Source organism: Puma concolor, chromosome B4 (assembly GCF_028749965.1).
Source record: "Puma concolor isolate L17-30 chromosome B4, mPumCon1.1.hap2, whole genome shotgun sequence".
Classification (NCBI taxonomy): Eukaryota; Metazoa; Chordata; class Mammalia; order Carnivora; family Felidae; genus Puma; species Puma concolor.
In genome coordinates this window covers 66,252,479-66,279,120 of record NC_141673.1, presented here as the reverse complement: position 1 = coordinate 66,279,120, position 26,642 = coordinate 66,252,479, and the positions used below count along the sequence as shown (strand labels likewise).

The 26,642-nt window shown below is 53.9% G+C and overlaps 2 protein-coding genes across 18 annotated transcripts in view; one reads left to right on the top strand and one right to left on the bottom strand.

The window, feature by feature from the left end:
* The first annotated feature begins 720 nt into the window (after nt 1–720).
* Nucleotides 721–21,797, top strand: PRPF40B (pre-mRNA processing factor 40B). 12 transcript variants are annotated; one of them, XM_086713463.1, is made up of 26 exons: nt 721–886; nt 7,377–7,457; nt 8,246–8,389; nt 8,700–8,765; nt 9,445–9,472; nt 9,701–9,726; nt 9,865–9,975; nt 10,263–10,383; nt 10,466–10,490; nt 10,627–10,893; nt 11,129–11,258; nt 11,341–11,405; nt 11,921–12,085; nt 12,187–12,295; nt 12,673–12,823; nt 13,463–13,596; nt 14,267–14,381; nt 14,530–14,621; nt 19,042–19,158; nt 19,387–19,524; nt 19,733–19,819; nt 20,087–20,173; nt 20,389–20,566; nt 20,829–20,890; nt 21,004–21,147; nt 21,248–21,797. In XM_086713463.1, exons 1-26 carry the CDS (start codon nt 884–886, stop codon nt 21,338–21,340), a joined length of 2,739 nt encoding a protein of 912 aa, XP_086569589.1. In that variant the 5' UTR covers nt 721–883; the 3' UTR covers nt 21,341–21,797. The 12 variants fall into 12 exon arrangements, with proteins under 12 accessions (XP_086569589.1, XP_086569598.1, XP_086569596.1 ...); XM_086713471.1 differs by having other exon boundaries at nt 722–886; nt 10,263–10,335; nt 10,711–10,893; nt 19,733–19,828; XM_086713464.1 differs by having other exon boundaries at nt 722–886; nt 10,263–10,335; nt 19,733–19,828.
* A 278-nt stretch (nt 21,798–22,075) lies between these two features.
* Nucleotides 22,076–26,642, bottom strand: part of FMNL3 (formin like 3) — a 53,996-nt gene continuing 49,429 nt past the window's right edge. For 4 of the 6 annotated variants that reach the window (XM_086713458.1, XM_025930142.2, XM_086713460.1 and 1 more), the window contains 9 exons: nt 26,524–26,592; nt 26,339–26,419; nt 26,120–26,249; nt 25,294–25,454; nt 24,841–24,942; nt 24,429–24,521; nt 24,018–24,141; nt 23,770–23,886; nt 22,076–23,064 (listed from right to left, as the gene is read on the bottom strand). In XM_086713458.1, the coding sequence (XP_086569584.1) occupies nt 23,795–23,886; nt 24,018–24,141; nt 24,429–24,521; nt 24,841–24,942; nt 25,294–25,454; nt 26,120–26,249; nt 26,339–26,419; nt 26,524–26,592 (852 nt within the window). In that variant the 3' untranslated portion in view covers nt 22,076–23,064; nt 23,770–23,794. The remainder of the gene's footprint in view (nt 23,065–23,769; nt 23,887–24,017; nt 24,142–24,428; nt 24,522–24,840; nt 24,943–25,293; nt 25,455–26,119; nt 26,250–26,338; nt 26,420–26,523; nt 26,593–26,642) is intronic. The other 2 variants (XM_025930141.2, XM_025930143.2) reach the window with 1 other exon arrangement.

Below are 26,642 nucleotides of genomic sequence, written 5' to 3'. Positions count from 1 at the left end.
TGCATATTCACTAAATAGCTTTGGGTTGTAACTCCCTTATCCGCGTGGGCAACACAGTATTTAGCTCACATCTGTAACGCCTATAAATGATTGCCCCCCTCTCCTTTCATCGCTCGGTGGGAACCAAATCTTTAAAAGTTCAGGCTCACGTGAGAAGCACGTACGAGGGCAGGAATTTCAGCGGATCTGTTTGCTTTTTTTTTTTTTAAACTGCCATTTGCCCAGTGCCCAGAACAGTTCCTGGCACCTAACAGATGCTCAACAAATACCCAACGAATGAATTTAAAAGTGCTAAACACAAGTATTCAACGAATAAAAAAAACTTTTTTGTGAGGTGCAAAGATACCCCTACAGTCAGAATGAATACGTCGGTCCAGCCCCCCGGTCCTGGGAGCGAGCGCACGGGATCCAGCCGCTCCGAGCGCCCGTGCGGGACGGACGCGCCAGCCGAACGGCTAACGCCGGGAAGCGACGCGCCCAGGTCTGGAGGCGGCCGGGCGGGAAGGGCAAGAAGGCAGGAGAGTTGCCGGCGCGCGCGGAGCTGGCCCGGGACGCGCGCTCTGGCCTCCGGAGCAGCCGAACTTGGGCAGCTGGAGCCGCCAGTCAGAGCCCGGAGCAGGCGCGCCCCGCGCCCCGCCCCCCGTGGGCGGCCCCCGGACCTGGCGGCGCGGGGGCGGGGCCAGGCTCTCCGCGCCGGGGGCGGGGCCGGGCCGGGCGCTCCGGGCCGGTGCAGGGCCGGCTGGTCCGCGGGCGCGACCGGAGCCCCGGCCACCAAGGGGTGCGACCCCCCATTGGCCCCGCCTTCCCGGCTGCGGCCCGACCAATCAGAGCGGCTTTTACTGGCGGGTGGGCCGAGCCGGCCCAGCTGCTCGGAGGCTCTGGCATGGTAACGTCCCCGCGCGGGGGTGGAGGGGGCCCGGGGCGGTCCCACAGCGCCCCCGGCGGCTCGGGCCAGGGCCGGGGGGGCGGGGAGGCCGCCGGGGGTACCCGGGACCCCGGGGGAGGGCGAGGGGCATGAGGGGTTAGGAAAGGGAGCCCGGGAGGGGGAGGGGAGTAGGGATTTGGGGGAGAAGGGGCGGGGAGGCCATGATGGAGGATGGCGGGGTGAGGGGAGAGGGGGGTTGAGTGAAACGTGAGTTGCGGTACTGGGTGAGGAGGGGGAAGGGAAGAAGTGAAGGGTGGGTTTCTGGAGAAAGGTCGGAGAGGGGGTGGGAATGTGGGAACCGAGGAATAAGGGGAAAGCTGGGGCCACACTTTCCCCTCCTGGGATATTTGGCGTGCAACACGCCCCTCCCCAGACCCAGTGCTTGTTTCCTCTGGAGGCCAGGATACCCCGTAAGACCACTTGGAGACCCCCCTCTCTTTCGTTTCCCCCTCATTGTCTCCTGAGGTGAGGAGGGGGCATTGTCTCCTGAGGAAAGAGAGGCTTCCGCCCCCATCCAGTGCTGGATAGTCCAAGAAACGAGAAAGCAGAGGACCCTTGGTCCCAACCCTGACTCTGCCATCAACAAACTGTGTAACAACTCTGTGTGACCTTGGGCAAGTCACTACCTTTCTTTGGGCCTCAGATTTCCCATCGGTTTTTAAAAAAGCAACAAGGAAAATGCATGAGAATGATACCCAGATCTTTTCCAGCTTCAAAATGGGGTGGTTCTTGAGGGAAGAGTTCAGGAGAAAGAGTTCTAGGATGTGGGGAAGCAAGGGAAAGAAGGCTGAAGATGGAGGCGAGGCCTTCAGCTGGGGCTGCAGAAAATCCCCTGGGATGTGGGGGGATGGTAGGCACAAAGCGTGCAGGGCTGGAGCAGGCTAGGCAGCGCCTCTGGAATCCTATTGGAGAGACGGAAGAACTCTGGAAGTCACAGAGGAGGTTGAGACCTAACCCAAGAAAATGAAGACCAGAATGAGGTCTTCATCCTGAGGGGATGGCAGATCAGAGAGAAGCAGTGGAAGGTGTTTTCTAGTGAGACAGCCAGTCTCTTTGGGGAGTAGGAATGCTAAGGCTGGTATAGAGGAGTGGGGACTAGGATGGTCTTGAAAACAGGGAGGGGCCCGTGCTGTTTGGGGCAGCTGAGGCAGGTAGACTGTGGGGTAGTCAGCTGGTCTCAGCCTCCATGGCATTTTTCTTTTTGATGATAGCTACTCTTTCTGAGAGGTGTGCCTTCAGCTTTCGTTTTCCAACACAAATCCCGTTAGGGAGTGAGTCAGACCAGGCCAACCTTCAGGATTGTGTGTGAACTGGGGTGAAAAGAAAACAGGAGAATCCGTTTGTAAGAAATAGCTGTGGCACCACCATCCTTGCTGGGAGGCAGCTCGGTGGAGTAGTTGAAAGCACAGGCTTTGGGGTCAGACTGCTTGGATTCCAAACCTGCCTCTGCCACTTAATCTCTTAGAACCTCGGTCAAGTTACTTAATCTCTCTGAACCTCAGTTTCTTTATTTATAAAATGGGGATAATAATAACCTCTTAGATGGTTGCAAGGATTAAATGAGTATTTGGCATGGTATCTGGCTAATAATAAGCACTCAATAAATATTAGTTGTTAGATGATATTCATCCCTCTTTCCATGCTCTTCCTTCTGTCTCTCCATTCTTGCTCTTTTCTCTTTTTATTCTTTCTTCTGAATCTTTAGTTCTGAGATGCCCCTTAGATGTGAAGTCTGAGAATTGATTGCACCTTGAGGTGGGGGAGGGGGGGTGATTCCACTGGCCCAGGTGAACATATGATGATCAGATGATCAATTGTCTCTTCATCATATCTCTCCAGCCCACAAATCTGTTTTTGTTCCAGGAAGACACAGGATCTCGATCTCTTAGCCCCATTTCCTATATCCCTCTCTCACACGAGTTACTTCAGAGTCTCACCCCAAAGTGTAATAAGACCCAAAGTTGTACAGGCACTGAGTGAGATAGGGGCAGTGGTGTTTCAGGAAAGAAAGTGTACACATTGCACAGGGGAAGCTGAAGAAAGGGAGGGCTTTGGAATTTCCATGGTAATTTATGTTCATTCCATTGCTCTGTCCTCTGCGGGAACTGTCCAAAACAGTCCAGCATCTGGATCCCGGCCAGGGGTCTCCATTCCAAGTTAAAGATGGTCAGTGCTCGCTTCGGCAGCACATATACCAAGTTAAAGATGGTCATATACAGCTCATTTTTCTATTATTTAGATTTTCCCATGCTAGTATTTGATTCCAGTTCCCTTTCCCCAGCCATATAGACAGCCTCTGCCAGCCTCTGTCCCTCTCATCACAGGCTGCCTTTACCCAGAGAATTTATACAAATGTACCTGAGCATATGCACACACATGCACACATTTGCCTGTTTAGGATGTTCCAGTATGCAAAAATCTAATAAGGTGAAGGATGAGCCTGCATTTGATCACAGTACTTTGTATGCAGGGCCCTGACTAGACACTCAAGAGGAGGCTTAAAAGGAGAAAACATAATCCCTGAATATAGAGAAATCTCCTGAATAGGGAGATGGGCAGTCCCGTGGGAAACACCCAGCAAACGTCCACAGAGTAGCAGGTCATTGGTGCCAAGTAGTGCAGCATTTATCCTGAGGGGACGCAAGTAGGTAGGAGTGTGTATATGTGTGGAGGATAATCATAAAGGTAATCTGAAGGGGGTGAGGATTGGATCATCTTGAATAGAGACCGTGGAATAAGAGGAACACATGGCGTAACCTAACAATTGCTGTGCAAAGAGGAGGGCAGCCATGGAGTCAGGCTGAACCAAGAAGAGTGGAAGAGCGTTGTTGAAAGGCTTTGAATGTTAGGTAGGACTCTGTGGGGTGAGCAATAGGGAGTCATCACTAGTCCTCAAGGGAACGTTGGATCCTTGCTGATTTAACCACAGGGGGAGTGGGGAATATGCTAGAGTGAAAAAAACAGACCTGTTTCCTGTGGCAAGGGCTGTGCCCGGAAGATAGGACTGGAGGGCAGGTTGGATCCAGTCCTGGCTCTGTCCCTGACAGGCGGGGTATGGGACTGATAATTCCCCCTTAGTTTTCTCATCTGAGAAAGGAGACTACCTTGGGTGGTTGCCAGAATACCCTCCAGATCTGCCATTCTGTGTTCCTGAGTAACTACCATGCCTTACCAGTGGCTGTGTTTTGTGGGACCTGCCAAGACCATTCAGTCATTAAGGCAACAAACATAAACACCTACTGTGTGCCAGTCAGGGACAGTGAGGAAAATACAGTGGGGATAGGATATCAGAGTGAGCAAAAACAGGCAAAGTCCCTGCCCCTTAAAGTTTAAGGCCTAGTGGAGGCAGCAGATAATTTCATTGATTCTGAGACTCACATTTTAACATTTCTTGTCAAAATACATCTTTTTTATTAATTTTTTTTTGAGAGACTACGTGTGTGCCTGCGTATGGGAGGGGCAAAGAGAGGGAGAGGGAGAGAGAGAGAGTCTTAACCTTAAGCGGGCTCCACACCCAGTGCCGAATCCAACATGGGGCTTGATCTCCTGCCATGAGATCATGACCTGAGCCAAAATCAAGAGTCGGACCCTTAACTGACTGAGGCACCCAGGCACCCCACAGATAACCTCTTAAAATCGATGAAGTGTCATAATTTAAGTGTCAGCATTTGGATTTTATTAGTGCCACCTAAAATAATCCTACAATCAGCATTGTGCAAAAAACTGTAAAATTCCAGTGGGTAATTGCTAAAGGGGGAGGGTACATGGTACACGAACATGTAAAAGAGGGCTCTGACTAGCCTGGTCCACGGGGTTGGGAGGGAGCCTTTCCTGAGGAGGCGGTGATTGACGGATGTGAGACCTGTAGGCTAGGTGTATGGGGTTGGCAGGAAGTTGTGCCTGGCAAAGATGCATGCCTGACATGGGAGAACTGAGAGGAGGTGAGGGTGGCCAGATGGAGCACAAACCCAGGAGCTCAGCGTGGATGAGGCTGGCACAGCAAACCTCCCACAGCCTTCCAGGCCTTGGGTAGGGGTTTTGGTCTCCACCCTGAGAACAGTGAGAGCCGTCAGAGAATTTTAAGCAGGGAGTAACGTGGTCTGAGGTGCATTTTGATGAGCTTGTTATGGCTGCTGATTGGAGCGGATGTGAGGAGACTACTACAGGAGGTTGGATGAAAAAAAGGGGTGGTAGGGTGGAGGAGGAAATGGAGAGAAGTGGATGGATTCAAGAAATGTGTATGAGGCACAATTAGCAGGACTCCATGACATAGTGACAAGGAAGAGGGAGGTGTGGAGAATGACTCACTGGTTTCTATCTTAGACAACTGTATGGTTGGTGGTGCCAATCTCAGATGGGCAACTCGAGCCTAGGAGGGCCCAAAGATGGTTATGCAGCATCTGGGAGGTCAGACCTCCCAGGGCCAGTGTGGCACAGAGAAATGGATTTCCTCCCATATTGATTAGTTTCTGATTTTTCACGCTAAGGACAGTCGCAAGCAGGAGCAGGTCTGAATACAGGGCCAGAGTAGGTGAACACTGAAAGAGGTGATTCAAGTTGGAATAGTTTGGCTTATGCCCTTCTCTCCTTAGGACAAGATGAGCGGAAAAAGGAAGGACAGATATTGCTAGAGGTAGAGATTAAAAAACATCTTTAAATGCTGAGCCTTCTTGGCATAGGGGTCATTGGGTAAGTAGGGAAATTGGGCAGCAGTGAGGTGTCTCCTCTTCAGCCAGCTACCACCTTTCCATAGAACTCCTTCCTCCCTGACACCTTCTAACCTTCAAGCAAAAAGGAGGAAGGGCAGGGCTGTTGGCTGCATCTCCAAGCCTCAGTTCACTTGAAAAAAAAAAAAAAATATATATATATATATTTGAATAGGGGGTATAATCACATGGTTACAAAGGGTGTACATACAGTGAGAAATTTCCCTTCCCACTTCTGTCCCCCTTCTACTGATTTCTTGTATGTCATCTTTTCTCTCCAGTTTTCATGCAAATGATCCAACTTTGCTGTACTTTGCTTTTTCCCCCCACTTATTAACGTATTTAGAGATTGCTCATATCAAGATAATGAGCATCTTCGTGTTTTTATGACTATATAGTATTCCATTGTATGTTTGCATATAATTTCATAGTTACCTTGTGATGGATATTTGGGCTGATTCCAGTCTGTTTTTACGAATAATATGGAATGGAAACACTTACGTAATTTTGGCCATGTGGGGCTATATTTATAGAATGAATTTTCAGAATTAGGGGTGTTTGTTCCTTCATTTGTTCTTTCTTACATTCATTCAATATTTATTGAGTACCCATTATGTGCCAGACACTATCAGGTACCAGGAGTCCAGCTTTCAACAAGTCAGATATGATCCCTGTTCTCATGGAATGTTATTATACTTTAGTAAGGGGATAATAACAATAATTACAAAACTGTTATACGCACCAAGAAACTTAGAAGGGAATCAGAATAAATTGGAAGGGATCTGCTTTAAATAGTCAGGAAGTCTTTTTAGAGCAAGTGATATTTAAGCCAACCACTGAAGGATGGGATGTGGCAGCCGGTAGGTGTAGGACAGGGAGACCTAGGCTGTTCAGAGTATCAGCCACAGGAGATGGGTTTGGGATCTATAGGGGAGGGGGAGTAGAGCTAAAGAGGAGGGGGTGATTGGGAGTGGGAGGTCTCAGAGTGAGCGAGTGACTAAAGATGAGGCCAGTTGTAGGAGGCTGGCAGTGAAGAGAGGAGGCTAGTGCTTATGAAGGCATAGTGACTGTTCACAGGGCTTTGGGTTTGAATCTAACTGGGTGAATTCAGATAGGGGAATGGGAAAAGAGGTCACTTCCTCCCGGGATACTTTGGGAATGAGAGGCCTCTGCTGAAGGTTTGAGGGAGGCTCAGCCTTTGCCCACAGACGGGAGAATGGATGAAAAGCCTTGGGAAGAGCTAGTCTGTGCCTGCGGTACAGCTGCCTCCATCTTTTCTGTGGCTTTGGCAAAATAAAGATGACTTTTTTTAAAAGTTTTTTTTTTTTTTAACGTTTATTTATTTTTGAGAGACAGAGCATGAGCAGGGGAGGGGCAGAGAGAGAGGGAGACACAGAATCTGAAGCAGGCTCCAGGCTCTGAGCTGTCAGCACAGAGTCTGATGCGGGGCTTGAACTCACGAGCTGTGAGATCATGACCTGAGCTGAAGTCGGATGCTTAACTGACTGAGCCACCCAGGTGCCCCTAAAGATGACTATTGAAGGGGCATGGCCCGCTGGCTCTTGGCTGGTGGAAGAGAGTAGACCTAGCCAGGGCTCAGAGCTGGGCATGGGCAGGAAACTGGGCCAGGAGACCCTTTCTCTGAACTTTGTGCTCCTTTTTCATCCTCACCGCTCTGCTTCCCTTCTGCAAAAGCCCATCTCTTTGCCCATCCTGGGTCCTATGACTTTTCTCTCCCTCAACAGTCGGTTCCCGATTCTGGTCCCCGGCCCCCAGCAGCGCCTGCCCCCTTCCCACCGGGGCCCCCCATGATGCCACCACCCTTCGTAAGTTTCATGTCTTTCCCTGGGCTTGGCTTTTCCAGCCTGCAACCCCCAGCTCCCCAGTGCCTAGCGCTGCTGCCTCGCCAGCACGGTTTTGTGTAATGCCCTCTCTGCTGCCCTTGGTAAAGGGGTGGTGTTGCTTGGGCATTGGGGTGGGATGAGCTGCTGTTAAGCATCCAGTCCATAACGCTGACAGCTCCCCCTTTGTCTTTTTGTCCTTGGGATGCAGTGGGGCTGGGGTAGGAGAAGTGGAAGGGAAAAGACCCTGTTAGTGTGAGGGCGTGGCAGGGCTGCCTTTCTCTTTCACTACTCCTTATCTCTGTTCTTTCAATACGCCACAGAAGGCAGACTGAAATAGCGGCTGGTGGACACAGAGTTGGAGAAAAAGGGATGGGAGGCAGGGGACTGGGGGATTTGGGTACCTGGAGTCCTGCCTTGTGGCCCTTACTCTGAGAGGCCTCTTTGGGGAGAATTGGCGAGGAGGTGGAGCCTTCCAGCCACGGTCTGGCGGCAGTTACACTTCCCTTTTCCCTCTCCCTTCCCTACCTCTGAAGAAGTTGTGTGCTTGCTTGTTAGACCCAGAAGACCCTCTCCCCCTCCCCCCCAGTTATCAGTCTTTCTCAGTGGTGAGGAGCAGGCAGTTTTATGCTTTGTGCTTCTCAAACTAAAGCCTTGAAATTGCCTCAGAGCTGGGGTGGAGGGTCAAGAAGGGTGGGAGACAAGTCGATATTCCCTGATAGGTCAAGGCAGTGCCTTCTCTGCTCAGTATCCATTCCTTTCCTCATTTTCAGATGCCCCCTCCAGGAATCCCCCCACCCTTTCCTCCGATGGGACTACCTCCCATGAGTCAGAGACCGCCAGCCATCCCCCCAATGCCACCTGGCATCATGCCCCCAATGCTTCCACCAATGGGGGCGCCACCACCACTCACACAGGTAATCAATCCTCTCTCCTCACCAGTGCCTCAGAAAACCTGTGAGCCTAGCTGGGGGTAGGGGTTAGAGTGGGCATCTGGACTTCAGAAAGTAAGGGGAGAAGAGAGGGAGCTTTGGCTAGGCCCATGAGGATTTGTCTGCTGAATGACTGGAGAACACTCTTCGGCTAGGCCAGAGCCCAGAAGCCGGGGATTGTCTGAGGGAGTGCCCATGTGAAGGTCATGGCCCCAAATGGGATCTCTCAGGAGCCTGCCTAGCCTGTGCCTGCCCTCACCTTGGTAGCTGGTTTTTGTCTTCTTTGTATCCCTAGATACCAGGAATGGTACCTCCCATGATGCCTGGAATGCTGATGCCAGCGGTGCCTGTCACCGCAGCGGTAAGCACTGGGGACCAGCAGGAAGCAGGCTCTGCACTGCAGCCCTGTGGGTCTGATTTGAAGTACAGGGATATGGCCTCCATTCTTTCCCTCTTCTCATCGGATCCACCCTGGTCCTGGCAGCACTCCCCACACTCAAGTCCTCCTCTCCAGCCATGTACTCTGCTCTTCTAGTTTCTCGGTCATCCCCAGCGGCATGTACATTCTCTCTTGTTACTTCTCGCCGTGCCCAGCTTCCTTAAGGAACACATTCATGGCTGACACTACTGTCGCAGAGCTAGCACTGTGGACACTCGAATACAGTCCCCTCTTCACATCTTCTTTGTCTCTGAAGGAAGAAACGGCACCTGGGGATCTCACCGTACCTTCTTATGCCATTGCTCAGTATAGTAGAGTCTGGCTAGGATGTGGCATTTCGCATCCACTATGGAAGAGGGGTCTCAGAGGTTGACTCAACAAAATACTGTCACCTGAGGAAGACAACAGAGCTGCTATGCAGTTCCCCTTAGGGTCCTAGAGCCACGGCCCCAGAGGGTGGGGGATGCCTATTAGGGAGCAGAGGTCCCTGGGAGCAGGACACATGGATCCTGGCCTGGCCTGCTTCTTCATCCCCCATGGCCTGGGTCCTGGGGGCCACTGGGCTTGGCCCCAACCCTTCCCCCTCCTCTTTCTTCGGCAGACGGCTCCGGGTGCGGACACAGCCAGCTGTGAGTCTTCTGGGGGTCTGCTCACCCCAGGCTCGGAGGTTGGGGGGTACAGGGGAGAGGGGAACATGGACTAGAGCCCACCCTGGATCATGCCTGTTGGGATGCCAGGGGGCCTGGGATGTTGATGGGACCAGGGGATATTTATTGGGGTTGGAGTAAGGGAGGAATAGGTGGGATAAGATGGGGATTGGAGCAAGGACTTAATGTTTCCTTTGGCTTCTTTTCTAGCTGCTGTGGCTGGGACAGGCCCTCCGGTGAGTTCTTCCAGCTCAGGGGTCTCTGGGTTGAGAGGCTGAAAGTTGGGGGGCTGATGGTTAAATCTTTGGGGTGAGGAGGAGAAGCTTTGGGAAAGGAGCCTTGACCACCATTCTGTGCCCCCCCCCCCTCCCCAGAGGGCCCTGTGGAGTGAGCATGTGGCCCCTGATGGGCGCATCTACTACTACAATGCTGACGACAAGCAGTCCGTGTGGGAGAAGCCCAGCGTGCTCAAGTCCAAGGCAGAGGTCCTGAGCGGGGCTTTCTGGCCCTTCCTTTCAGCTGCCCTGACCCCTCCAAGTTCTTGGCTTCCCCTGAGTCTTTAACCATACACATAGTTCCTCTGATCCCAAGATCCCTAACCAACCCCCAACCTCCCTAGGATCTCAGGAAATCTACCTTCCCCCATGTTGTGCCAGGCCAGGTGGTAACTAAAAACTCCTACGTCCTCTATTCACTGGATCCCCTTAGCTCCCCCAATTGTGGCTAGAGGGCATGCCCAGTCCACTGATGTCCTCTGCCCATCCTCTTGCAGTTGCTGCTGTCTCAGTGTCCCTGGAAAGAGTACAAGTCAGACACAGGCAAACCTTACTACTATAACAACCAGAGTAAGGAGTCTCGCTGGACCCGGCCCAAGGACCTGGATGACCTGGAGGGTGAGGAGGGGGTGGGCCTGGGCTGTGGTTCTGGGGGGTGGCACTTGCCACCCTGTGACCACGTTATCTTTTCCCATTGCAGCTCTAGTCAAACAAGAGGCTGCAGGGTGAGTGACTTGCCCACCTATCCGTCCAAATTTGGGGGCCACCCGAGGGGTGGGAGTGAACCCTCTCTCCATGGTCCCTGCTCCGTGGAAGAGCCAGCTGTCAGTCTCCTTGTGGAGTGGTCTGCTCTGGCCCCAGTCCTTCGCAGGATAGAGACCAGCTGGTCCGACTCTCCCTGTCTCTGCTCTACTTGTGGACACTGCCCTTCTGGCTCATCTGTAGGAAGCAGCAGCCGCAGCCACCTCAGCCCCAGCCTGAGCCCCCACCTGTGCCGCCCGGCCCCACCCCTATGCCTCTGGGCCTTCTAGAGCCTGAGCCAGGTGGCAGTGAAGATTGCGATATGTCAGAGGCTGCCCAGCCTGTGGAGCAAGGGTTTCTGCAGCAGCCGGAGGAGGGCCCCAGCAGGTGAGGGCTGCCCCCTGAGACATTCCAGATACTGGCCTCGAGCTCCCAACCTAGTTCAACCCTTGAATTCTGCCAGGCCTCTTGGGAAGGGTGTGAAGATCTGGGCTTGGCCTCTGAAGGGCAGAAAAGGGCTGCTCTGGGGAGCCAGGAGAGGGTGGTATGCTGCTGATCGCATAGGGCACTGAAACTGTGGGGACTGGGAGATGGCTGTGGCTGAGTCCCCTTTGCCCCCCAGTGCTGCTGGACAGCATCAGCCACCGCAGCAGGAGGAAGAGGAATCAAAGCCAGAACCAGAGAGGTCTGGCCTCAGTTGGAGCAACCGGGAGAAAGCAAAGCAGGCCTTCAAGGAGCTGCTGAGGGACAAGGTGCGGGGGTGGGGCTCCCAGGGTAGGCCTGGAGGGGGCTGGAGGTGGGCAGGCCCCGTGACCCCTGCCTGCTCCATTCTAGGCTGTCCCCTCCAACGCCTCGTGGGAACAGGCCATGAAGATGGTGGTCACCGACCCCCGTTACAGGTAGGCCTGGGCAGAGGGAGCCAGGCCCTCCAGACCATGTTTGTGAGAGCAGCTGGGCTAGGGCCTCCCTGAGAAGCCCAGCTCAATACTCAGGCCCCAAGGGGGCCTGAGTCAGGAGAGCGATAGAAGGGCAAGGGTGTAGGGAAAAGAAGCTGGAGGGCCTCCTGGAGGAGGAGGGGAAAGGTATCTGATATGAGATATTCAATAAATGCTTGTTGAATTGAATTGATTGGAACTGAATTAATTGGGGTGAGGGGGCTGGAAAGGGTGGAGGCCTGACTGCACCTTGAGCAAAAGGGCCCAGTGTTAGCGGTGTCTTGGAGCCCAGTCTTCCCCTGACTGCCTCCCACCCCTCCCCTCATCCCAGAGACCCATTTTGCCTCCTTGCAGCCTGCTGTGCCCATGCATGGACCCCTCACTCAGATCTGTCTGCCATGACCCTGCTTGGTGGCTGTGCAGGGTGGTTCAGGCTGACTCCCCTATCCCCATACCGCTCCCACCCTCTTCCACCCCAGTGCCTTGCCCAAACTGAGTGAGAAAAAGCAGGCATTCAATGCCTACAAGGCGCAGCGGGAGAAGGAGGAGAAGGAAGAGGCCCGGCTAAGGGCCAAGGAGGCCAAGCAGACCTTGCAGCATTTCCTGGAGCAGCACGAACGCATGACCTCTACCACCCGCTACCGGTCAGGGGGCCTGGCTGGGGTGGGGCCTGGGAACCCTGAGAACATGCGGGCCCAGGGTCTCTGTTCCCTGCTTACCTACCCATGGGCCATATACTCCACAGGCGGGCAGAACAGACCTTTGGGGAGCTGGAGGTATGGGCTGTGGTCCCTGAGAGGGATCGAAAAGAGGTTTATGATGATGTCCTCTTCTTCCTGGCCAAGAAGGAGAAGGTAACAGTCACTGGCTGGATCCATTAGCCTGTCTCACTTTAGATTGTTCATGTCTTTGCATCCTTATGGACCCTGGCCATTCATTTCTCCACTGTCCCAGGGTCCCAGCTCCTTACTCAGAAGCTGGTATGGCACTTGCACATCTCCCTGTTTCTGGTCTGGGCCTATAGCCTGGGTACGGGAGGGCAAGAAAGCATCTATGAGGGGTTGGTCTGTAACCTGTGCCCCTTCCCCTTTCTGGGAGCATGAAAGTCTGGAGTCTGGCCCTCCTAGGTTCCCTAGCTATCTGCCTTCCCTGAATGCTCTTCTGTCCAGGCCCACTTGAGTAGCTCCGACCTATCCTACCTTACCCTGACCCTGACACTGTGGCTCCCCAGGAACAGGCCAAGCAGCTCCGGCGCCGCAACATCCAGGCCCTGAAGAGCATCCTGGATGGGATGAGTAGTGTCAACTTTCAAACCACATGGTCCCAGGCCCAGCAGTACCTCATGGATAACCCCAGCTTTGCTCAGGACCACCAGCTGCAGAGTAAGCCCGGGTCTCCGTTCCTGCCTGTCCCTTCCCCTTTCCTCACAGACCTGGGACCCCACTCTCCAGACTGGAGATGGAGAATGCTGGGTCACTCCCTCCTCCCCTCTGGTGTCCACTGTTGACCTAGACATTGTATGTCCTTGGAGGAAGAGCTCTAGGATAAGTGTCAGAAGACCAGGAGATGATTTTTATAACTCATGTGAATATAGTCTTAAATTGTCATGGCACTGTGGGCCTTAACTGGTCACGTGTGTTACAGTGAGCTGTTGTTGGCCTGTAATCACTGGTAATATCAGAAATTTATCTTCTGAACTTGCACCAGAGTCTGACTGATTCCCAGTTCTAGAAAACCTCAGATCCTGAGATTACTGGTTTCATATGATTGCTTCCAGTAACTGAATTCACAAGAGCTGAATACATGCTAATTTTTTTCTTCTACATGAATGAACCCTCCCCCAGAACCACCATTCCAGCAGCTCTCCCACATAGCCCTCTGGCCCTCTTGCCCACCACCCTGGGTGACCCTGGCATCTACCAAGGCAGCATCCTTGAACACTGGGGGTGCTGGGGTCTGTGAGGGTGTCCCACTAGTGCGGTACAGGCTGAGCCTCCCCCCCCCCCCCCCCCCGCACTTAGACATGGACAAGGAAGATGCACTGATCTGCTTTGAGGAGCACATCCGAGCTTTGGAGAGGGAGGAGGAGGAGGAGCGGGAGCGGGCCCGCCTTCGGGAGCGGCGTCAGCAACGCAAGAACCGGGAGGCCTTCCAGGTATCTTTGTTGCCCACTAGATTGGAACTCTGCTCTGCTCTGGACCATAACCTCTTTGCCCATGCCCTGCCTCGTCTCAGCTAGGCCCACTGTTTCATCTGTGTCTCGTCCTGTCCTACCTCCACGAGGCCTCTCTGTGCCTGCAGTTCTGCTCCTGCTGTGTCCCCTCAACTCTGGGCCTTGCCCCTCTAGGGAGACTAGATGTATGCACCACCCAGAAACTGCCAGCAGAGAGCACCCTAAAGGCATAGCTTGGCAGCTCAGCCAAGTTCATTTCCTTTTGGTAGGGAGCCAGATAGGCATAGCTAGCTTGTCCCCCAGCTTGGAGGTGGTGGTGGTGGTGGCGGTGGCGGGTTACTGAGATGTATCACTTTGGGAAGCTGAAAGCAAAAACTACAGGAAGAACATGCTCCAGACAAGTTTCTATTTCTCTGCCTTCTAGCCCAGCTTCTGCTCAAGTTTTAGTTCATTCCTGTCTGTATTTACATTCTCTCCATTTGCATTGCTGTCTGCCTCTCCATCTGTATCTCCTCATCTCTGCCTCCTTTGCCCGCATTTCCTCAATCTGGATTGTTCCTACCTCTCCCTACCATCTCCTCTCTTCCTCGTGTCTTTGGCTCTGCCTCTCTCCCTGTCTCACTCTCCCTGTAACTGGCCTCTCTCTGCTCAGACCTTCCTGGATGAGCTGCATGAGACAGGGCAGCTGCATTCCATGTCCACCTGGATGGAGCTGTACCCAGCGGTCAGCACTGATGTCCGCTTTGCCAACATGCTGGGCCAGCCGGGTAAGGCAGCCAGGCTCCCCCTTCTCTAGCCTGGCTTCCTGCCCTGCCAGCCTGTCTGCACCCCCACTCCCTCGTCCTGTCCTCGACCCCACCCCCAGGCCTTGGGAAGCTGCCGCCCGCCAGGCCCCCCTCCCTCCCTCCCCCGCAGGCTCCACCCCTCTGGACTTGTTCAAGTTCTATGTGGAGGAGTTGAAGGCACGATTCCATGATGAGAAGAAGATCATTAAGGACATTCTTAAGGTGAGGGAGGCCTGGGGTTGTGGGTGGATGCAAGCTGGGTGCAGGGCACACTCTCTGGACAGGACTTCCTGATAAGTCCTGTTTTGTAGGAGCATTGCAGCTCAGTTCAGCAGATATCTACTATGATCCCTTACTGTGCATTGGGGACACAGAAATAAGTAAGGTACAATTTCTATCTAGAAGGAGCTCATGGCCTTCCTATCTCATAGAAGATAGACATGACACCTATTACACAGAGGGGCAAGCGCTATTACAGAGACAGGAACCCAAAGAATTGACATTTGAACTATACCTTTAAGAACAAGTAGGTGGAGAAGGATGGAGGTCCTGGGCATAGGATATTACAGGAGCAGAGGCAAGGGAGTGGAGAGGCCACGGCACGTTAGGCCATGGCACAGCCGATCATAAACTGGTAGCTCACAGATGTGTTCCTTCTGGCCTGTACAGTATTTTAGAAAACTTTCAAATTTGTTGCTAATATTTTAAAACTGGGAGGGAGGTTGCACATAAAAATCTGAGTCTTCAGTTCTTTTAAAAATATGGATTACTGGGGCACCTGGGGGTCTCAGTTAAGCACCCGACTCTTGATTTCGGCCGAGGTCACAATCCTAGGGTTGTGGGATTGAGCCCTGCATCGGCTGTGCACTGAGTGTGGAGCCTGCTTACGATTCTCTCTCCCTCTGCCCCTCGGCCCCCAGCTCACGCGCTCTCTCTCAAAAAAACAAAATGTGGATTATCTGGCAGCACTGGCTGGTTTTGCAAGGCATTCAGTGGACCCAGGCTGAGACGCCATGCATGTCATCCTTATCGACGTCACTCCTTATCACCTCCCTGGCATGGCAGCGAGTTCAGCTGCCATTTACTGCTGTGCATGCACATTGCTTGTCTGACACTGGAGAGAGGGTTCTCAATGTTTGTGTCCATCAAAGGTAGAGAAGTGATAGAGACACTATAAGAGAGCCTTTTGTTTCAGAAGGAGAAAACCTAAGGAAAACATATTTCTTTGTGGAAGTCAAGAACATGCAAATGCACTGGGGAGGCAGTATGCCCGGCAGTTAGGAGCAGCACCGTGGAGGCAGACTACTTGGGGCACAAGTCTAGCTTAACTGACACTTGTTAGTTGTGTGACCTGCAGCAGGCTCTTTAACCTTCCTCAGCCTCAGTTTCCTCATCTGAAAAATGGGGGAGTTTTCCACCAACATACACCTAATTACTGAGGGGAATAACTTGGTACCTGGGGTGAAAAGGGTCTGAGACCAAAGCTAGGAATGTCCCACTGCACACACATTTCTTTGAAATCCGGTGTTTTGCTTTACAGATTCAGGTGTTGCATCTTAATGCCACATTATTTCTCCCTTTAATATAAACTTAACGTTTTAAAGTTACTTACCATTAGGTAAGACATACCATATGGTCTTGTGGCTTCCTCTGTTTCTCTGGAACCACACACCCCAGTTTGGAAGTAGAGCCCTATGTATAAAATGCTTTGAATGCTAAAATAAGAAAGTTGGATTTTTATCTTATAAGTTACAAGGAGCCAGGGTCAGATGGTGTCCCGGAAGAGCCACTGGGTGAGTGTAGAGTAGTACCTCTCAGACTCAGTGCTGTGTCCTTAGGGATTGATGGTGATAAGACAGTATTTGAAGCTTTGGGACACTGAAAGTCCTAGTGGCAAGTGGTTTAAACACATCTTGAGTTCGAGCCATCCTCTTCTGACTCACCCCAGCCTTCTCTCCCCTGCTGTTGGAGCCCTTTGGTAGAAAGGTTAGAGCAGCATGGGACTCTGGAGGCAGGGTTAGAGGTGCAGGAGGTGGCAGGGAGACCAGTCCGGAGGTAATCTAGGTAGGAGACAAGCTAGAGCTCCACAGGGAAAACAGATGAGGGAGAGCTGTAGTGCTCCAGCTGTGTTTCTGAGACCCCCTGAGCTTCCTTGGGGGCACCTTGGGACAGGGAAGGGGAGCTGAGTGCGGGGAGGGACTTTATGCTCCTTCTACTGTTTCTAACTACAGCAGCTTCTTTTTTATATATTGAGGTTCTACGTAAGATTTTTGTTGAAAAAAATGTTTCTGCTGTTGAAAAAAAAGGAAGTTTAAAATCAGTAGGTTAAAGTCACTCAGAAGTAGGATGGACAGAGAGAGGCTGGAGAAAATAGAAATTCCATTTGGGGAATTAGTCTCAAAAGTAACCTGGGGCAGGGAGGAATAAAGCAAATACCGTATTTTAAATAGGATTATCATGTAAAGTATAAATATTTAATCTCGGGAGAGCTAAATTTTATTGGATGCTTACATTTTAGCCACGGAGTGGCTGGTCTTTGCTGACAGGCCTGTAGGAATCCGGTCCTCGCTGAGTCCTGTCTGGCCACATCTCCTGAGAAAGAAGCTGCTTTAGATAGTTCCCCTTTCTGTTGCTCCTTTTTGAGCTCCTGCCTATGGAAGGCTGAGGAGCCCAGGAGTCTCTATGGCCATCCACCAGCCCTGCAGACTGGGAGGGCACCTCTCACCCAATAGGATAATGCAAAGAGCCTTGGACTTGGAACAGCTGGAAGCCAGAAGATCTGGGCCTGGGACATCCATGGGAGTAGGGGTGGGGTGGGGGGGTAGCTCACAGGAAATGAACCCTCTTGGGATCTGCTTAATTTGAAGTTTCTATAAAATATCCGGTCAATTATGGGTCTGAAATCAGGAGGGAGGTAGGGGTTGAGATTGCTAGAGACGGTGTAGATTGAAAAGACTGAATGCTATTCTCAGGGGAACACCACATGCAAGAGAGGCACTAAAAGAGGTCAGAGACAGGAGGACAGTGTTGAAGTGAGCAGCAGAGGTGCAAGGACTGATCAGTCAAATGAGGACTGAGAAGGGGCCCTTGGAGTTGGCTATGAGGAGGACATGAGCACATTTAGGAAAGTAGTGTCTGTGAAGAGGGTAGAGTAGTAGGTACGGCACAGACCTTAGGGTCAGGTGACTCCTGCCTGTTTACTGGTTGAGATCTCTGCAAGTTATAGAATGTCTGAGCCTCAGTTTCTTCATCGGCAAAATAGAGATAATTTCTGTGCACAGTTGTGAGAAGTGGTAGTATTTGTAAGTGTCTTGCTTATAGTAGGCCCAATAAATGTGTATTCATTTCCTTTCGTGCTGCGTTTAAAGATTTTGAGTCAAAGGGAAAGAAGCAGAGGTCGTTAGCTTGAGGAAGGGGAGAACAGGGTGGACAGGATGTTCCCGGTTAAGCGAGGTATGAGCTTGATGGAAGGAGCCAGTGGAGAGGTGAGATCGGAGCTTTCATTTCCCTGAGAGAGAGACTGGTGTGTTTAAGAAGGGCTGGAGCATGGGTTGAGGAAGTGCCCTCGGAATAAACAAGAGCATGCTCTCTATACTGTACACCTGAAAACGAATACAACACTGCATGTGAACTAACTGGAATTCAAGTAAGAACTTAGAGAAAAGAAAAGCGTGCTGTGCATGGACACGAAAGCCAGAGCAAGTGAGTGCGGTGTGGAAGGAAGGGGAGGGAACTGGGCTGGTGCCCCAGCCGGCTCCAACTCCAGTGGCTCCGCTTTTCACCAGGTTGACATGGGCCAAGTGAGATAACTTTCCTAAGCTTCTGCTTTATTAATGTGTTGGGAGGCAGAGATGTGAAGCCCTGAGCCTGGCCCAGGGTGCTTCAAGAAGGGAAGGTATTTTTAGTAGTGTTCTGGAGATGCACACCTGATGGCCTCTCTTTCCCCCGTGGACTGAAGGGTCTGTGTGGGTGTGGTGCTTTAATCTGTGGGCTTTGGTGTCAGAAGGACTTGGGGTGGAGTTCTCTGTCAGCCACATACTAGCTGTGAGACCGTGGACAAGCGCTGTAGTTTCTCTAAACCTTGGTTTCTCCTTCCACATAAAATTAGGAGGCCAGGACCTATGCTTAAATTTCGATACTGAGGATTAAAAGCGATAACGTATGCGAAGTGAATGGTACCTGGCACATAGTAAGCACTCCAGAACTGAGCCAGAGGATGGGGCCAGCAGGTGTTGACTGAGAGTGCAAGGAAGTTACTGAGCGGCTGGAGGGCCCCCCCTGGGGCCTGGCCTTAGGCCCAAGGAACAAAGAATTAATTGTGAGAAACCCAGGCATCAGTCAGCAGACATGGCACACACACACCCTGTTCCCCCTCCCCGTGTGACCCAACGCCCCCCCTCCCCTCGCCCCTGTCCAGCTCCCTGGGACATCCAAACCAAGGGTAGGCATGGGAGGCTTAATCATCAGATGGTGAGGACTTGGACAGCTTGGTTTCAGAAATGCACCTGAGTCCTGTGGGTCTCTTCTGGAGGCTGGGGGACTTCTAGAGCATTCTGTAGTCTGACCCTCTGCCAGCCCTGGAGGCCAGCTTCAGGCTTCAGGCCCGTGCTGGCCCCTGCTTCATGTGCCACTGTGCCCACAGGACCGGGGCTTCTGCGTGGAGGTGAACACAGCCTTTGAGGACTTCGCCCACGTCATAAGCTTTGACAAGAGGGCTGCTGCGCTGGACGCAGGCAACATCAAGCTGACCTTCAATAGTGTGAGGGGCCGGGCAGGGCGGGGCTGTAGCCAGGGCTCCATTCTCAAACTCATCCCTTTGTCTCGTTCCATTCCTTCTCATTCACTGCCCCCGTGTGACTGTACCCCCTGTTCAGGGGATGGCTACAGGAGCTCAGACCCCAGCTTCCCTCGACCTATGGTGTGCTTGAGTGGGGCCTGGGCACCCACCCTCCTGGGTGACCCAGTTCTACGTCCTTTCTGCCCTCAGCTGCTGGAGAAAGCAGAGGCACGGGAGAGAGAGCGGGAGAAGGAGGAGGCGCGAAGGATGCGGCGCAGGGAAGCTGCCTTCCGAAGCATGCTGAGGCAGGCCGTGCCTGCTCTGGAGCTGGGCACTGCCTGGGAAGAGGTCAGGGCCGTAGCCTGGCACCAAACACCACCCCCTCAGTCCTGAGGGCAGCGGTGCTTCTCCACCACTGGGGGCCCACCCCAGTCATAGCACAGCTCGCGGCCAGCTTCGGCTCCCTTCCTTCCTCTGCCCCAGCCCTGCCCTGTGCTCATGGCGGTGTCCGTGCCGTGCCGGGGCTGGTCTGATCAGCAGTGCTCTCCCGTTCAAGGTCCGTGAGCGCTTTGTGTGCGACTCAGCCTTTGAGCAGATCACCCTGGAGTCGGAGCGGATCCGGCTCTTCCGGGAGTTCCTGCAGGTACTGGAGGTGAGGCAGAGCTTCTGGCCCCCTGCCCCTGTCCAAGGCTTATTATGAACACCCAGTCCAGCTCAACAGAGACTCCAGTGGCCTCCTCCTTCCCCTGGGGCTTTCCTTTCCCTGAACAACCAGGGGAGGTCTGACAGTGTCCTGGAGAAGCCTGAGGCCCTAGCCTGAGAGGAGGAGGCAAAATCAGATTTTAGGGTGCAGGGTCCTTCCTGGGGCTAACCCTGGTGCCGCCTTCACCGCTCCTTCTGCCTCTACCAGACTGAATGCCAGCACCTCCACACCAAAGGCCGAAAACATGGCAGAAAGGGCAAGAAGCACCATCGAAAGCGTTCCCATTCGCCATCAGTGAGTTGGTGGGCCGAAGGGATGTGGAGGGAGGCTGGACTGTCTTAGGGAAATAAGAACCACGTTTCTTGTTTTTTCCCTACATCACCTCCCCCTCGAGTGAGATTTGAAAATTCCTTTGGCCCTGGATCCACCTGTGTCCCCAGTTCCTAGACTTGAGGGCTTCTGGAGGCCAGAGAACCTGTGCCCTGACATGTATCTGCTGATCTGCCCAGGGTTCTGAGTCGGAAGAGGAGGAGTTGCCCCCGCCGTCTCTCCGACCCCCCAAACGGAGAAGGCGGAACCCCTCGGAGTCAGGCTCTGAGCCCTCTTCCTCACTTGATTCGGTTGAAAGTGGGGGTGCTGCCCTTGGAGGACGGGGTTCCCCATCTTCTCGCCTTCTCCTTGGATCAGGTAAGCAGTTGAGAGCTGGAGAGTTGACTCAGATGAGAGAAGGCCCCTGGGGAGCCCAGCCAGTGCCCTGAGGTTGGAGGTGGAGTGGACCGAGTAGGAAGAATGTCCCATCCCTGCCCAGGCAGGAACTGGGAGAAGGAAGGAAAACTGGACTGAGAGACTTCCTCAGATAGCTCCCTGTCTAAAGAATGAGGTCTATGGCAGAGAAAGGGATGAGCCCTCCCTCCTCCTGTGAGACTTACTGGGCATTTTCTATCTCCAGATCATGGCCTTCGGAAAGCCAAGAAACCAAAAAAGAAAACTAAGAAGAGAAGACACAAGTCGGTGCGTAGAGAAGGGACTTCAACCCAGGGCCCTGCCATGTTGAGAGAGCTCTTCAGCCGCCTCCCGGGCTGTCCTTCACAGGAACTGAGCAGGTGGGCTCTGGGCTCTTACAGAACAGTCCTGAGAGCGAGACAGACCCTGAGGAGAAAGCTGGCAAGGAGAGTGATGAGAAAGAACCAGAACAGGACAAGGACAGGGAGCTCCGGCGGGCAGAACTCCCCAACCGCTCCCCAGGTTTTGGAATCAAGAAGGAGAAGGTGAGAGGCAGGCACCTGACCCCAACCCAGTCAGCACTCTCTCCAGACCTCCGTGGCCCTCGGGGGAGGCTGTGGGTGAGCTGTGCCTTTGCTCCACCAGACGGGCTGGGACACGTCGGAAAGTGAGCTGAGCGAGGGTGAGCTGGAAAGACGGCGGCGGACACTCCTGCAGCAGCTGGATGACCACCAGTGACCCGACGAGCTGCTCGGCCTCGGGTCTGTGTGAGGCTGTGGATCCTAGGTCACCCTCACCATCTGCACTAGACTCCTTTCTTAGTCTGGTCTGTGTCCACTCTTCCTCAAGTAACCCCACCCCCAACACACCATTGTTGGCACCTCCCGAGGTTGCTTGTGGTGTTTAAGGGTCCTCCACTTCCCGGGCAACTAGTGCAGTCCTTGCCCTCAGCCCCAGACCAGAGATTGGTATGCCGTGTGGGGTGGGTGGTGCCAGTAGAGAAATGTGAGAAGGGGCCTCTAGGGAAGAATGACAGGTTGGTGACAGGTGGGGTCCTTACCCTCTAGCACCAGTACCTGCTCCTGCCTGCCCGGGCCCTCGGGCTCTACCACTCCTTCCTTCAGCCCCGGGACCCAGTGTATGTGTGTTTTGTTTTGTTTTGTTTTTGTTTTTTAAATAATATTTATAACATGGACAGTGGCTCTTTTATCTTTTCCATATATTGCTGGGTAGGCTGGGTACTGGGCAGGTGCACGTGTGGCCAGCAGAGAGCACTAGTGTCTCATGACAGGCCAGCCTCCCTTTGTGTGGTTGGAGCCCACCCAGCCCAGTTCCCCTTCCCCAAGCTTTTGCCCTTACCTCCCCCAAGCAGGGGGCATCTCCATGCAGCCTCCTTTCTGTCTCCACGGTTCAGGTCAGGCCAAATGGCCACCCTAGTCCCCCACACTCAGAAAAAGGAGACAGAGTCAGGCCTGGTGCTTCAAGCCTTTGTTGAGAAAGAAGGTCTGGGATTTATGTACACGGGAGAAGGGAGGTGGTACATGTACAAAAAGAAGTGGCTCCCTGTATTCCCCTCCAGGGGCTGAGAAGAAACTGGCAGGAGACTGAGAAAATAGCTAAGACCACCATGCCCCCTGTCCCCTGCCAAAAAAACAAAAAACAAAAAAAAAAACCCAAAAAACAAAACAAAAAAAAACCCTTGCTGTGGAAAGGAAGTGAGGATGCTGATAGCACACCCTTTCTCTAGCTATCCTGGGGTTGGGGCTGGGAAAACCTCTACCCTTCTGCCCACCTCGACAAGAACAGAGTCAGCCTAGAGTGGAAAGGGCCAAGGGCAGTAAGCGTGGCATGGCATCTCTCCTCTACCCTTATCACCGGGGCACAGCTGGGTGGGGCCCAGGCTTAGGTGGGCCTTGCTCCTGGTAAAATATGATCTGTGACTGGAAGGGTACTGGAGCTCCCTAAGTCTGGATACTTCCAGACCACAGCTGACCACAGAGCTGCAAAATGGAAGGGGAAAAACAGAAGGAATAGTTGCTTTCTCCTTTTGTCCTTCTGGCCTAGTGACAGAGGGCCTAGGGGCCCCTGTATAGGCTAAGGCTGGAAATGATTTTTCCCAGCCCTGAGCTGACCATTGGTGACCTTTTAGGAAAAGAAGATCCTGGGGGCAAAGTGCAGTACTAGAGGCACCAGGGGAGTGTCAGGCCCAGTGCCCCTGACATCAGGCACGCGCAGCTCTGAGCACTGGGGTAGACGCTGGGTTGAAAGCAGCATAGCTCTCTGCTGCACCCTCAGCCAATTCCAGGGCTCCAGGTCCACGGGTTGGACTTGCAGGACTCTGGGAGTTGAAGTGCTTCTGCCACCAAGAGGGCCTTAGTGGGGGCCTGGAGCCCGAGGGGGGCCGTTGGGTGGTGCGGCACTCCTGGCTTGGTGGCGAACAACAATGGGCTGGCGGTGGAGGCCTGTGGGGAAAATGAAGGCCTGTGAACAGGCAGGGAGGCTGGGCCAGGCCCGCCGTCTATAGGAACAGTCCCTTCAGGAGCAGCCCCACAGGCAGGGCCAAAGAAGAGCCAGCCATGAGGCCGATGAGGGAGAAGCTTAAAGGAAGGTAGAGAGGATGGTCAGAGACACTGCTGGGGCTCTGCATTTTCAGAGGACCAGGTGGGGGTGACTAGAGGCCACTGGGCAGTGGTAGAAACAAAGTAGACTCAACAATAGCCAGAAGCTGGGGAGAGACCCCAGGTAGACCAAATATCGGGGAACAGATCAAGGGACATCTGATATGCCCTGGGCAGAAGCTACTGCCAGAGCTTTTATGATGGGGATGGAGAGGCACAGGTCACAAAGGATACCAGGGCCCAGGAATGGAGCCTCAGCAAGGAGAGGTGGTGGCCTGGTCCTGCCTGCTCTGGAAACTCCCTGCCCCTTGGGTCTTAGTAGAAGCCAGGACAGCATTAGTCAGGGAGAGAATACTTCCCTGAGGGCACATGCAAGGGATAAGCCATGGTTCTCAGAGCATGGGGCATGCAAGTAGAGAAGTATGTGCCCCCATCACCACGAGGCTGCCAGAGGATGGTTCCAAGTCATGCAGGGGAGGAGGTGCCTGTGGGCCCAGCAGGAGTCCTGGGAGGTGGGCATGCAGAGGGGACAGCTGCGGTGCCCAGTACCTGTCAAGGGCCCCAGCCTTGGGGGTTAACAGTTTGACTCATCATGGTGGGCTGCATCGCAGAAGAAGCGTGAGCCCCGCTTGGCAGTACGGGCCGTGAAAGGGACACTCTTCAGCACTGTGGCCCAGGAAAGAGACACAGTGGTCAGGCCTCATGGGGATGGGATGGGAGGAGGGCTCAAAAGGGTAGGGTTGGAGCCTGGGAGCTGGGCCTAGTGGCCAGACCCAAGGGAAGGACAAGGGCCCCACCTGTAATGATGTCTTCAATGGTACCGTCCTTCCCTTCGTAAACAGGCCGATGCTCCTTGGCCTGGCGCCTCCTCAACTCTGCAATTAGCTCCTGCTGTTGCCACTTGTTCCGCTGGGAGGGGGTCTAGGGCCAAGCATTTGAAGGGGAAGGGAGTCATCACTAACCTACCATGGGGCTGGTTCCTGCCCCTAGATGCAGCCTGAAGATGCCCTTGATTTGTGTACAGCAGCCCACTCCTCATCATTGCCTAGGAATCCCTCCCAAAGCCCCTCTCCCCATCCCTTCGGACTCCAGCCTCACACCCTCTGGGTGGTCTCTGGGCTCCAGTTTTCCACCTCTCAAGCTCTCTCCCCACCCCGTTCCTAATCCTTTGCTCTGCTCTCCAGGCCCCAGCTCTTGGTCCCACCCACCTTGGCATCCAGTTTCTTGGCTTCCTGAGCCAGCTGCTTCTCCCGCATTACCTCCTCCTGCTTCTTTCTAGCTTCGTTCTCTTGTTCTGCTTCCTAAGAACCATGGGGGGTTGGGGGGTGGTGGTGAGGCTCACACAGGCTGTGAGGGGAGGGGCTGACACTGAGGGTGGAGAATGGGTGGCAGTGGGGCCAGCAACCCCAGGTGGCCACCCTCTGGAGGGGCACTTCCTGCCCTGAACAATGACAGGAAGGGCCTGGGCCCCCACCCTGCCCACCCGTTCACAGCTGAGAGGCCTGTGGCCAGCTTCCATCGCTCCCTCCCAGGACTCCGAGGACTTGGATCCCAGCCTTCCCTCCCCCTACCAGTTTTCTTGCAGCCAAACTCCTTTTTAAAAGCCTTTCTTCCGCTCACCTTGTAAGAACGAATGAATCGGACAAATACTGGGAAGAATACAGAAGGGGGTGTGGTCTTGGGACTCTCACCGAAGTAGCGCACAACTGCATTGTAGGCCTCCTGGGGAAGGGGTGGACAGAAGGGATCAGCCTGGCAGAGGAGAAGCCCGGCTCCCCGCTGGGGACAGGAGGCTCACAGAAAGCAGTGCTCAGGGCCAAAGGAGGAAAACCAGCATCCCCCAGCCCTGTGGGATGGAAGAGAACTCAGGGCTCCCAAAGCTCCTTAGAATATGTCCCCGGGGGCAGCTGTCTGCCCCCGCACCCCAGCCTCTGCCATGCCTCTTCTCCACCACATACAGACACCCAACTGTGTGGTAAAAGTTCTTTGGTTCAAGAACCAGAACAAAGTTCACCTGGAGGGACACAGTGCCTCGGCCCTGGCCGCTCCCACCCGCCTCCACCTTTTGCCCACCTCAGCCGTCTTGGCATCACGCTGGAGCTTGTCCAGTTTGCCTTCGTTGGTGCTGAGGAAGTTCCTAAGGACACTGTTGTCATGTATGCTGCACTCCCGCCGAATCAGCTCCATGCCACGGCCCAGCTCCTTCACATCTAGCAGCACGTTCTCCAGGGACACTGTGGTCACCAGAGCCTGGGCTGAGGCCTACCCAGGGGCCAACATGCCCATCTCCCAGCCCAGGGCTACACAGAACTCTGTCCACGCAACCCCCCCGACCCCCACCCTACGCCCTGCAGCAAGCAGGTTCTCCTGCCTCTGCTTCCAGGTTAGAAGGGCACACTCAGCTACCAGGGCTCTCACAGGCAAGGAAAAGGAATGGGGCTATGAGCTCATGACCCCAAAGAGCAAGGCAGCACAGGAAAGCAAGCCAGAGAGACTGCTGGTCTCCAAGATGGAGCTGCCTCAAGCCCACTTCAGTTTTCATGAGTGGGGCAGAAATGACAGCTGCCTTATGTCTGTGGGGCTTTATAGTTTTTCTATAAATGGAGAAAATGCAGTCCCCAGGGCCAGCACGAGGGAGCTGGGAATCAAGAGCCACCTCTGCCTTCCTCTGCCTACTCCCATGGCACCCAAATGGGAAAGGCTGGGCTAGGCGGGTGCCTGCAGGAAGGCTCCCTCGGGGGTGGCCCCTACCCATGGCCCCAGCGGAAAGCTTTGAAGTGGCCAGAAGGGAGATAACAAAGGCCAGAAACAAAGGACCCAAGCGTTCCCTCTCCTAGGCTTCCTGGGATTGTCCTGGCCTAGACACGAGAGCAGGCTCGCTGAGCCAAGCTCCCCTTACCTGCTGCAGCCTTCTCCACAAAGTGTAGCTCATGCCAGAAGTTGGCCAGGTCTGGGTACTTCTCCTTCACGGTCAATGCGATGAAATGCAGCAGTGTCATCTTCCTGTCAGTGGACTTGGTATCCAGCAGCTGAGAGAGGGGGGCAGGGGGTGGTGAGAGAGGGCTGAGCACCATGGCTCCTCAGGCTTCCTGGCCCTGGGTTGTCCCCACCATCTTACCAGATCCAGGCTCTGGAGCTTGAAGCCGTACACAGCTCCTCGCTTGCTGCTGTTCATGTAGTTCCCTAGTGCAAGTATGATCTATCCAAAAGATGCATGAGAGGAAGTCAGGCCATGGCCTGCGGGCTCCTTCCTCCACCCAGGCCCCAGGCCCACCGGTGCCTGCATCCACAACATCTCCTCACCTCCAACATCTGCTTCAGCTTCTGTGAGGACTTGACAGAGGCAGAGGCTGCAATGATGGCATTGAGTTGCTGGAAGGAAGATGAAGAGCTGCGTGAGCCTAGGCCGGGGGTTGGGGGGG